Here is a 12,243-nt window from a genome sequence, read left to right as displayed (position 1 = left end):
TCTAGTTCCTCCCTTCAATATTCACAGCATCCAACTTAGGCAATGCTATTAACGACAATATGTTTAGTTTGCATTTAGCATGTAAGGGTCCCTAGAAATTCATTAGACTGAATGGAACCCCTTAGCAATCTTATCAAATCTTTGATTAAATTGATTGTCCATAGAAATTCATGTTTGATTATCCAAATTTAAAGTAGGCCTACAAATGTTCCAAGTTCCAACATCTTGGTTCAACTCATTGATTGCAACTTTTATGAAACTCTATTCTATTATAACTAAGTATGATGCTTTTTCAATTTGTTAAACATGTTACTCATAAGTCCCAAGCTTAAAATAACAACTTCCAATAGTGCAGAATATTATTATGGTTCTAGGCATTATAGAGAAATTGTGAGTACGTCAATGCTTTTTTTATGCCTAACATATTTGATTTTCTTGTTAATATACTCTCTTAACTGATGTACTCATGTACTCTCGTATTTTTCGAATGCAGTTGGGAAAGATGATAATTTATATTATGATGTACATGTTAATTGTTTTTACTACGCTATTTTCGACTTACTAATTTTTTTATCTAAGCTATATTCGGGTTAATAAAAATGATACATGAATAATTATATTTAACATGAATAATTATATTTAACATAAATTAATAATTTGATTCTAGGCATTATAGAAAAATTGTGAATACATCAATGTTTTTTTTATGCCCCACATATTTGATTTCTTTGTTAACATGGTCTCTCAACTCATGTACTCATGTACTCATGTAACTGGGGTGTGCTGGTGTCCTTTTTGCATGTTAATGTATATTATTATGTACATATTAATTGTTATTACTTCGTTTTAATCCAAATGCAGTTGGGAAAGATGTCCCGGGTAGGTCGTTTCATGAAGAAAGTCCGTGTAGACACAGCATGTCAATAGCCTCAAGTGGGAGGTCATGCGGCTTCAACTTCGCAGAGAGCGGACTGCCCAATTGCGCCACCCAGTGGCAGTAGTGCCCCCACATCCTCGTCTTTACGCCCCTTTCGTCCGCCCCGAACCGAACCACTGCCTGCTCCACAGGCTTCCATGAATGATGTTCAAAACTCGGAGCCGGAAGCCAAAGAGGTAGACCCAAAGGCAGATGAGGTAGATTCTTTTGACCAACATGTTGATAACCTTTTAGCTGTATCAGATGCTTAAAGGCGCAAGGGACGCAAGACCACAGAATTTTGGGATGTTAAAACAATTGGTATAAGAGAACTTATTTAATTCTACTTTTCATTGCCCTATTTTTCTATGATGTATTCACAACTTGACTCCAATGGTAGCTAACTAAGAATTAATATGTTTTACAGAATCCGATGGCACAATCAAACAGGTCAAACTGAGTGTGAAGGAAGCTATAAAGCCACCTAATGGAAGAAAGATCGTACTCAGGTTTAACAGTGCACTGCAACCAGTTGGGGATGAAGCAGGTCTACTGAGCAGCGTTATGGGACTGCTAGGATCTGACTACACCAAATTTCCAATCTGCGAGAGGGACTGGAGAAAGGTTCGCACCAGGGACAAGGTCTATAATGAAATAGTAAAGGTAAAATGTTATTTTTATTTCTTCGCACCATTCCAAACTCATACTTCGTACCATTCCAAACTCATACTTTGAACACTACTCACAACTTAATTTTAATGTTGTAGGAAATATTCCATTTTGAAGAAGATAGTAGAGGAATTATAAAAGGTATAATATTCAAAATGCTAGGAAGGGCTTGGAAGGAAACGAGGAACAGATTATACCATCACTGCTATGACCCAGAACTTTCACTTGCAGCAAATATTGAAAACCGCCCAGATGGAATTATTGCGGACCATTGGAGAAGGTTTCTCGATTATCGCAATAGCGAAGAGACACAGGTAATATAGTTTTATTTCATAACAAACAAAGTCCATTTATGTCACATTTAGTTCGTCAGAACTAGTGTCTAGTAACTCTTAATTTGATGGCATGACAGGAGAAGTGTAAGAAAAATGCCGAGAATCGATCAAAGCAGCTTTACACCCACACCGGCGGATCGAAAATCTTGGCAAGGCTCGGAGAAGAAGAGGTAATCTAATTTTGGGAATGTTTTTGAACTATCTGTTCCTCTACCTTATTCACTTTGTCATCATTATTGGTACAGTCGGAACGACAAGGGAGGATAGTTAGTAGAGGAGAGTTGTATCTCTTAACGCACAAAAGAACTAATGGCTCTTATATCCATGATGTAGCTCGCGCTATTGGAGTAAGTAATGTGTTCAGAATCGGAAAGTAGTTTCTCCTATGTTTTAGTTTTTAAAAATTTATTGGAAGTCTGTGCGGTTAACGACTAGCTAATAAATACTCTTAATTGCTTATCTATGTATGTAGGAAAGAATTGAGGCTATTGAGCAGGGCGATGAATCTTCTGGACTGTTATCCCAGAATGATTCGCTTGCTCAAGCTCTCGGAAAAGAGCACCCGGGTAGGGTGCGTGGCATGGTGTTGGGGCCGACTTCTAGTCAAGTCTTCGGTATGAATTCCCATCAGTCGAGCAATGGTTTTGAAAGGGAGGAGACCCAAAGGGTGCTGCTTGAACTGCAAGAAGAGTTGGCAGCATAGAAATTAAAAAGGAAGGGAGTGGAGGATGAAGTAGCAGCCGAGAAGACTAAAAGACAGGCAGTGGAGGATGAAGTAGCAGCCGAGAAGACCAAAAGACGGACAGTGGAGGATGAAGTAGCAGCTGGGAAGGTCAGGATGCAGGCAATGGAGAGTGCTTTGATATGTCTACTTCAAGGGCAAGGTAGGAAGCTGCCATCAGACGTCGCCACATGGATGAGTGCGTTGGAGGGACAGAATAGAAAGTAGTTCTTAGGATTGTGGAACCTTTTCTTCTTTCAGATATACACTTTTATTTTGTTGATTATGCAACTCTTAGTAAGGAGTACACTTTGTTGATATTCGGATAATTATATTAATTAAATTAATGGTTTTGCTATTGTCGTTTACCCTGCAATTTATTTTTCGGGATTTTAAATAATTTAACTTACTAATATTAAGAACGATTAAAAAAACAAAAAAAAATGTACATTGAAATAAAAAACAGCGTGGATTGCCAGTGTACAAAATAGTATTTTTGCGGCCATTTAACCGGAAAATAGTGGCGGTTGCGAACTAGCCGTTAGAAATTTGAAAATTCAGGTTAGGAGATAGCGGCGGTTTTAATCCGCCGCCAGTTACATTTCAAAAAAGATTGGCCGTTAAACCGCGACGTTTTCAAACCGCCGGTAAATGCATTAGTGTTTAAACCGTGGCCATTAAACAGCGGCGGTTTCAAACCGCCGAACATTTCTTGTGGATCACAGATTTCCATATCGCGGCGGTTTAAAACCATCGCTAAACATTGCGACGCTAATCCTGGGTTTTGCGGCGGTTGTGTCAGCAGTTCCTGAGAACCGCCGCAAAATCATATAACCACCCCCTAATAGGCGACGCTTAACAAACCGCTAGAATCCCATTTCGCAGCGGTTTAAAACCGCCGCAAATCGCTCCAGGAACCGCCGCTATTTCCCGTTTCTTTTTTCCCCAACCGTTATATTCATTATTATATTGAATAACATCGCCATAGTTAATACAATTGGTCCTAATAAAATTATGACGATTTTGTTTTATATATATACACACATATTTATGGCTAAGCAACACCAAATTAGGACGATTATATAATTTTGACAATACTTAAAATATATTATAAAAATATAAAAAAAATTAATTTAATCTTAGCAATTTTTTTAAATATTGTTAAAGTTGTATAGCAATACTTTTTAATATATATATATATAGGTTTAATTATTCTATTGACCTATCTTTATAATTTCACTAAAATTTTAATTAAGTCTTTATATTTTTTCTTTTAATTTAAATTCTTATACTACTTTTAATTTTGTAATTAGATCATATTCCTAATATAAACAATATTAAAATTAACTGAATATTTCTCTACAAATTAAAGGTATCTAGAATTAAGAATATAATTAGATTTCATATATTTTGAAAAAAATATTATATTAATTTTAATATTTTTAACATAAAAAAGACTTAACTACAAAATTAAAAGTAGTGTAGGTCTGTAGAAATCTAATTGAAAAAAAAAATATAAAAACTTAATTGTAAATTTGGCGATATATATATATATATATATATATATCAATTTACCCTTTGAAATAACCTAAGGAGGAAGGAGTTTGCTATACTGGTAATTGAAGCTTTGAGGACAACAGAAAAACACGGAATCATGTCACAGGCTGCATCAAATTAAAGAGATAAAAGTGAGAAGTACACCTCACATACATTACATAGATATGAAAATGAAATGTTCCTAGTTTCTGTGAAATCTTCAATCAAACAAGTCATTATCTATGTTCCCCAACCAAAAAACAAAAAGAAATTACAAAAAAAAATCATATCATATCTAACCCACCTACATATCATCAAAAAATTATACGATTAGAAGTTTGAAAAAATTGTTTAATTATTCTATTAGTTTTTATAATTTTATCAATTTTTTAATTAGATCTTTACGGTTTAAATTTTTATAATTGAATTCTTATATTGATAAAAATTTGTAATTAGATCTTTAGTAGTTGTTATTTTTCTTTAAAAAAACACTAATTCTAAAATATTTTGTTTTTAGAATATTTTATAATTCATACTACATCAAATACAAAAACAAATATTTCAAAAAATAATTCTATTTTTTTTAACAAAAAATAGTTAGAAAGGATGTAATTAAAAGTTTTTCTTTAATATAGAATCTCAATTACAAACTATTACACTATAAAGACCAAAATAAAAATTTAATAAAACTATAAAATCAACAGAGTAATTAAATAAAAAGAGAGAAATAATAGGTTTTAGGCCTCTAGCTTATTGCATACATTAGATGTTTGATATGATAAGAATAAGTGGATGCATAAAGAGTCACACATAAGAGGAAAAAGAAGGTCAAGTTGATTTGTTATAATTTGTCATGTTGTAGAAAAAGAAGAAAACAACCTTGATGGTAATGTGGCTATCCCTGCGTTTATGTGTCTGCTTCAACTTTTTTCAAAACTTTGATTCATCACTATCACCAAAGTTTACGGTGACCTTTTCATTTTCTGCCGCAGTTTTTCAATCATATTCATCATACTTAGTTAAATTGTTATATATACATATGAAGCAAATAATTTTATTTTTAATATAACATCGAGTATAATGAGTTTTTAACAACTTATACATTAATAAATTGTTGATTTAACAAGAATAGACTAAGGAGTCGTTCATTTTTTCTTTAGCCAAAATTTTTTTCCTCCGAAAAAAATTAAAATTTTCAGCCCTGCTCGTATCCTTTTTGTTTCCCTCCTATAAATGTATGATCTGTTTTTTTTTTCTTTGGTGTTTGTTTCATACTTTCTATGTTAGTGATTAATAATTTTCATAAACAAAAATTATTATGGAATGTAGGCCTTTGCATAAGAAAATAGATTGGGCTCATATAAAGTGAATAATCTAAGCCCATAAAGCTTTTGTTTTTCTGAAGTATTACCGGTGTATTTTTCTATATATCTATTGTTGGGCCTATATATTATGACTTGGGCCTACTTCGTTAAATTCCTGATTATTGTGTAAATAGTGTTTTTACACCTATCTTGGGCTTCAAGTTGTTGGAATTTGAAGAATTCTTTTGGACCCAGATAAGGGAAAAGACACCCCTTTTATAAAGAATCCAGCCCACCCCGCCAGAAAAAATAAGCAAGAAAATTATGATGGGAGAAAAATATTTTCAAACTTCTATTTGATTATTATAAATATTTTTATACTGTGAGTTATTATTATTGATGGACCCTCATCCGAATAATTTTTGCATGTAATCATTTTAATTTAATTGTTAATTACACTAGTATTGTGATTATTTATAGGGTGTGTGGTTGGAGGAATTATAAATAATTCTTAGAAATTTTAAGATGAGAATATCATATTCTCATATTTGGTTCAAAGTTTGAAAAGTTATTCCTAAATAAGTTTGATTCCAGTGAATTAAAATACCATCATTTCAATTCCCATCTTCCTCTTGGATATCTTTGATTTCCATGGGAATAGAATCTTTGTAACAAAGTAATACTTAAACCACACACACCCATAATGTTCTAATTCGTGTAACAAAAATCCTAGATTAGCTTTCAAATGAGTGATCATGTCTCCGTGTGTGTATATAATCCATGCCTTATTTCTCAAATTCTCAAAGTGTAATATAGATTTAAATATATATTTTATATAAAGGATAAAATATATTTTTTATCTTTAACGTTTGTAATTTTTTTTAAAAATATCTTTAATGTTTAATTTCATTCAATTTTGTCTTTAACGTTTTCGATTCATTTAATTTTATCCCTAACAATTTTAATTTGTGCCAAAATTATTTTCAAATATTTTTAATTTTGTCTTTAACATTTCACATGAAGTTAATGTCCAAGATAATTTTGACACAAATTAAAAATATAGGAACAAAATTGAATGCAATTAAATGTTAAGAATATTTTTGAAAAAAATCGCAGACAATAAAAACAAAAATTATAATTTATTCTTATACAAATAACTGATTTAATAGCTAATTTTTTATATAGAGTTAACATGGTTGCTATGATATTAGGTGGTCATGTTAAATTTGAAAAAGAAAAAAAAAAGAATAAATAACTATTTTAATACTCGAAAGATTATAGCTTTAACAAAATAAACTTTTAAATATTAGTTTTGTTTGACAAAATAGACTAATTATTAATTAATTGCTTTAAATATTTAGATTTTTTTTTGTCAAACAGAATTGATATTTAAGAGTTTATTTTATCAAAAATAAAAATTAAAGTCTATTTTGTTAAAATTATAATCAAATGCCAAAATAACTATTTATTCACAGAAAAAAATATTAGAGTGAATGGAAGAAGTGCAAGTTGAAGACAAAGTTATTAAATTGTTATTGTAACTGTGTAAGATTTTAATCCAAAAGAGCTAACTATACCTTTTGATATATATCTAATAACTAAGAGCAATGTAAGAATATTAGCTAAAAATTAGTCAAATATTTTTGGGTGAATCTAAAATTTCTATGAGTTAATATATATGGATGTTTCTTTTGCTAAGTATCAAGATGTTTCTTTTTCATACTAAATAGATGTTCTTTTATATATTTTTTAAATTTTTTTGTATTGCAAATGTGAATGTCTCTATTTCTTTAAAAATTTCATATATTTTTTTAAATTTTATAGATATTTAATTATTTTTGCTAAAATATAATTAGGTATTTCTTTTGTTAAGTATTAGGATATTTTTTTTAAATGAATATTTTTTTTATAATTCTATAATTATATAATTTGCAGTCTCTTTAATCATCAAAACAGCACCCTAATATTGCAAAACACAGAGAGCAACATCTGCAACAAAAAAACATGAAATAAAAATAAAAAATAAAATTTTATTATTTTCACTTTTTTTATAAAATTTAAAAATAAAAAAAAAACTAAAAATAAAATAAAAATAAAAAAGCAAAAGCGCATCCTTAGATTACTATCAATTGAACTCTACAAATCAAAGTCAATATTTTTCCTGTACACTTACTACTTGGATTGAACACAGAACACCTAATCAAGTATTTAAAGATCAATGAAACTCAATTGTTTCATCTTTCTTCAATCTTCATTGATTCAATTGAAGCATGGCGGCAACTGTGTCGGAGGATGGTGGCTCCTCCTCGGAATCGGCATTGATATTCATGGGGACAGGCTGCTCCAGCGCCATCCCCCTATCTGAGGTGCCTCATCTCTCCCTCCCATCCTTTCTGTCACGTTTGCTTCCAATCGCTCTCTCTCCCTCCCAACCGAAACGTGGAGCGCGTCATCAACGCGCTGGAACTTGCAGAGGCGCGTGATGAGGGAATCGAACGCGTTCTTGCGAGTGACGCCGTGGTTGAAGGTGGATAGAGTTTGAAGGAGGTGGTTGAGGAGAGAAGAGGAGAAGGTTTTGTCGGTGACAAAGTCAAAGGTGGACTTCGTGTTGAAGTAGTTGTACATCTTGGATGCATTTGTTAAGGGCGTCGCGGAGAGTATGGAAGTCGCCGGCGCTTCCAGCAGCATTGGTGAGAGAGAGAAGTCTATGTGTGATTGTTGGAGGTGGGTAGGTTAATGTGAGAGAAAAGAGGAAGACTTTTATAGATTTTAATTAGGTTTAGTTAATTAATTTTAAATTTTTTAAATTTTAAATTTAAAAAATTTAAAATTAATTATTAATATAAATTAATTGATTTTGTTTAGTTTGTACCTCTTGGTTCTATATATTTTTTCAATAACTAATAATTCTTTTATAAAAAAATTGGGAGACATGACCCTCTACGAGAAGCTCTGCCACTGCCCACTACATTATTAATATTAACAAATGGAACCTTTATATATATCCCTTTCTTAAAAATTATTAATTATATATCTCTCAAATAAGACTCACATATGCAGGTAGTGATATGAATAATTTCATTGAGGTGGGACTGATATTCTGATAATAAATCTCTACATTGATCACGTTCCATGGGACCATGTCAATGAGAACACCACGTTTGATTTCATATACCTTCTACTTCCATTATTGTGCATGCATGTGGGGAGGAAAAAGAAGACACACAAGATGAAAAAGATTTTTGAGATATATAATTTAAATCATTTATCTTCTTTTAACTAATCGCATACATTTTTGAGATAAGTAATTTCATCAAAAATCTAAAATTTATTATTTTAGTTTTCAATTCTAAAAATAATTTAGATAGAATTGCAATCTGGTAAAAAATAAATTTATGCATAATTCACGATTTAAATTTAAAAGAAATTCTTATTAAGAAATAAAAAATATCCTAAGAAAAACACAAACCAATCACCTAAAAATTCATATATATATATATATATATATATATATATATATATATATATATATATATAAACTACCCTAAGTTGACTTCTATATTCATGTTACTACCTCATGTCACCCTTGATTTGTTACATGCACAAGGTAACGGTTTATAATTTGGATGCCCTAAAACAATTGAGCATGCATGTCTTTAATATTGACAATGGTAACACATTTATACAATATAATTGATAGCTGAGAATCATGAATAATTATAGTCTCTCTAACGAGTAATAGCTAGGACCATCTTCAACTGTAGCTTAATTAGCTTATGGGTGTTAAGTTAAATAAAATAATTTTAAATTATTCTCTCTTTAGTATTACTTTTATTTTAACTAGTAGTATATTATATGAACACAAAAACATTAAGTCAACTTTTGAAATTTTGTTGTCTATACTTGCTCAATATTAACATAAATAAATTATACATGCTTATTTTTAATGGCCAATAATTTTAAATTATAGTTGCAAACTTGCAATTGTTATGATTGCAAATATTGCAGTGTTTTTTTAATTTTATTTTTTAACTTGAGTTTGAGTTTCCTAAGATGGATAACATCTACCATTATGAATTATTATGAACTTGATACAACTCGTTATAGTGGCATTTTTTTTAAACTGTATCGATCGATATCACACTACAATTTACAACTGTAACATCATGTGACAGATTGCAATACACACTCACCATGCCAACAATATTATTACAGCTAAACAAATTCAAATATATAAGTTATGGACTCCAATATACTAGTGTTAACTTGTTACAACCCAGTTTCCACGCTAGTTAGGTCAGGACGCGAGTAATCGGTTCTTTTAGGCTACATTTGTTTGTTGAAATATAAACATTATATATACATAGATACTGTGGTATATATTCACTGTTTATTTGTTGAGACACAGATTTTTTATAAACATAATATAGATGTACACAAAATACATGTTTTTAGTGTCATTTCCTAAAGTTAGGACAATGAGCCACCTCCTTCCTTCAACGGTCCTCTCTCTCTCTCTCTCTCCCCCGGCCCGCCCCGCACTCTTCCTCCCTTGCGTTCTCCAATCTGTGTTTTCTTCGCACTTTTCCACTGTGACGTTTCTCAGATCTGCGCCACTTTAGAATTGCTACTGCCACTCTTTGCCACTCATCCAGATTTGTCGCCCTCCGACATAGCAAGTCGCAACTCCTTTGCTATTTTCCTTCCTCCCCATCTCGCGACCATCATCGCCTTCCTGTGACCTTTTCTCATTGTCTCCCTCATTTCTCTGACTCTCCTTTGATTTTTCGAATTTTGGTTGATGGTTAATTACTTTGATCATTGCATGCTTGTCTCAATCGTTTTTTTATATAAATGGTGATTGTTAAGAAATTTATCAATTGTGATTTTTTGTTAATTATAGATGATGATGGGAATGATGAATCTCACAACGGTAGTGATGGTGGTCAAAGATGATGGTTGTGGTTGTAGATGATGGTGGTGGTGGATGTAGTGGTATTAATGGTAAGGATAAATTTGTCATTTTGATACAAATGTAAATTCAATGTATTGTTGTGTATGTTATTACCAAATAAAATAAAAATTTAGTGTATGTTCATATTCATGTGTTGTTCTATTCAGGAATGACAACACCATTCGAATTCGCGGGTACCCACCTCACTCCTACATGCTCGGGGCGTGCGGGGCGGGGTCGAGTTTAGGTAATACCCGCCCCGGTATATATATAATTTTAATATATAATATGTGTAATATATGTAAAATAATTAGTAAAATGATTAATAATATTGTATCATATTTAAATTTTTACTTTAATTTATGTTATATATGTGATGATGGTTATATAAATTTTAAAATTTAATTTTATTTATTGAATTTTAATAACTATAAAGGCGGATAGGAGCGGGACGTGTTAGGATTCAACTTTTACTACCCGCGACTAGGAGTAGAGCGGGTTTTATGCGGGTTATTGTAGGATGGGACGGGATCAGATAGAGCAAAAATCTGCCTTTATCCACTCCGTTGCCACCCCTAATTTTGTCTGTTTGTCTCTGTCTACCGTTTGTTAAGATATCAAACAAACGGAGTCTAGAAGATGCACATACCTTAAATCAAGATTATATGCCACTAAATGTGACGGAATCAGATAGAGATTCTTCTCAAATTTCTAACCACCAAAAATTATAACGGAAATATTTGATAACCAAAGGAAATCAGCCAAAAATAGCCATAACTTGCCTTATTTAACATTTATTAATTGTTACGATAATTAATTAATGCTAAATAAAGTAAATTCTGACTGTTTTTTTGGTCTACCTAGCAACTATAAATACTGGGGACAAAACATCTCTTTAATTTGATACTTCTATAATCTTACTCCTAGTATCTCTTAGACCTCATACTAATTTAGTTATTAGAGTCTCTATAAGTACACCACCCCATCTAATTCCGAGGCGACGATTGATTGGTGGGTCTCCTTCTCAACTCCTCTCTAATAACGGTAAGTAATTCTTGGTAAGAACATAACTCAAACGCAAGACAAAAATAAAAAAATATTTTTTTATATATTATGTTGTTAACTAATAACTAACGGTTGCAGAAATAAACATGGAGGTGACACACAAACATTAGTGACACAGTGGTCCATATTAACTTTAATCAATGTTTCCCGAAAGAGATATATATGGTGCAGACTATATATATGTATGTTCAGCAAAAAAGAAAATAACAACAAAAATGTTAAGGTAGAAGGTCATTTTCGGATCACTTTCCAGGGAACAAACTTTATACCTATATATTCATCATCAGTGTTTGTGGTTACCAGCATATCATCATTCATTTTTTCTTTACTTATTCATATATATTTTTTAAATATATAAAAAATTATTTTTATTATATTTTTTCATATCCACCCAAAAAGCTTCTCCTATTATGTTATATATCCTTAGTTCCAGTTAGTTGTGTTTTCCCCAAAGGTTTTATGATGGTCAAAAGGAAAGAATATTGATATGCGCTAATGAATTCAGTAACCACTTCATGCATGCACCAAACTTAATTAATTAACTTTAAGAAATTAAATCAATAATATTATAATAATAATTACTGCAAACTTCGAATAAGTCATTTTTTTTTAGTTGTCCACGACATTTTTCAACCTAATAAACTAAAGACTAACATTATAAAAAAATTATCGAATACCGTCGGATTTATCAATGAATATATTAAAAAAAATCTGCCAGTAAACACATAGTATTTTGAATAATT

At 31.2% G+C, this 12,243-nt stretch overlaps 1 protein-coding gene and 1 long non-coding RNA gene across 2 annotated transcripts; both read left to right on the top strand.

Moving 5' to 3' along the window:
* The first annotated feature begins 1,480 nt into the window (after window positions 1-1,480).
* LOC107624065 (uncharacterized) lies at window positions 1,481-2,623 on the top strand. The gene is made up of 5 exons (XM_016326508.3): window positions 1,481-1,579; window positions 1,684-1,899; window positions 1,998-2,090; window positions 2,166-2,267; window positions 2,393-2,623. The coding sequence occupies exons 1-5, from the start codon at window positions 1,481-1,483 to the stop codon at window positions 2,621-2,623; spliced, it is 741 nt and encodes a 246-aa protein (XP_016181994.1).
* A 7,273-nt stretch (window positions 2,624-9,896) lies between these two features.
* On the top strand, window positions 9,897-10,794 carry LOC148581907 (uncharacterized). The gene is made up of 2 exons (XR_015895634.1): window positions 9,897-10,485; window positions 10,603-10,794. It is a non-coding gene; the product is annotated as an uncharacterized LOC148581907 (long non-coding RNA).
* The last annotated feature ends 1,449 nt before the right edge of the window (window positions 10,795-12,243 follow it).

This window comes from Arachis ipaensis, chromosome B10 (assembly GCF_059453495.1).
Source record: "Arachis ipaensis isolate K30076 ecotype BB chromosome B10, ASM5945349v1, whole genome shotgun sequence".
NCBI lineage: Eukaryota > Viridiplantae > Streptophyta > Magnoliopsida > Fabales > Fabaceae > Arachis > Arachis ipaensis.
Note: the sequence above shows the minus strand (reverse complement) of the source record. Positions and strands in the feature narration are given on the sequence as shown.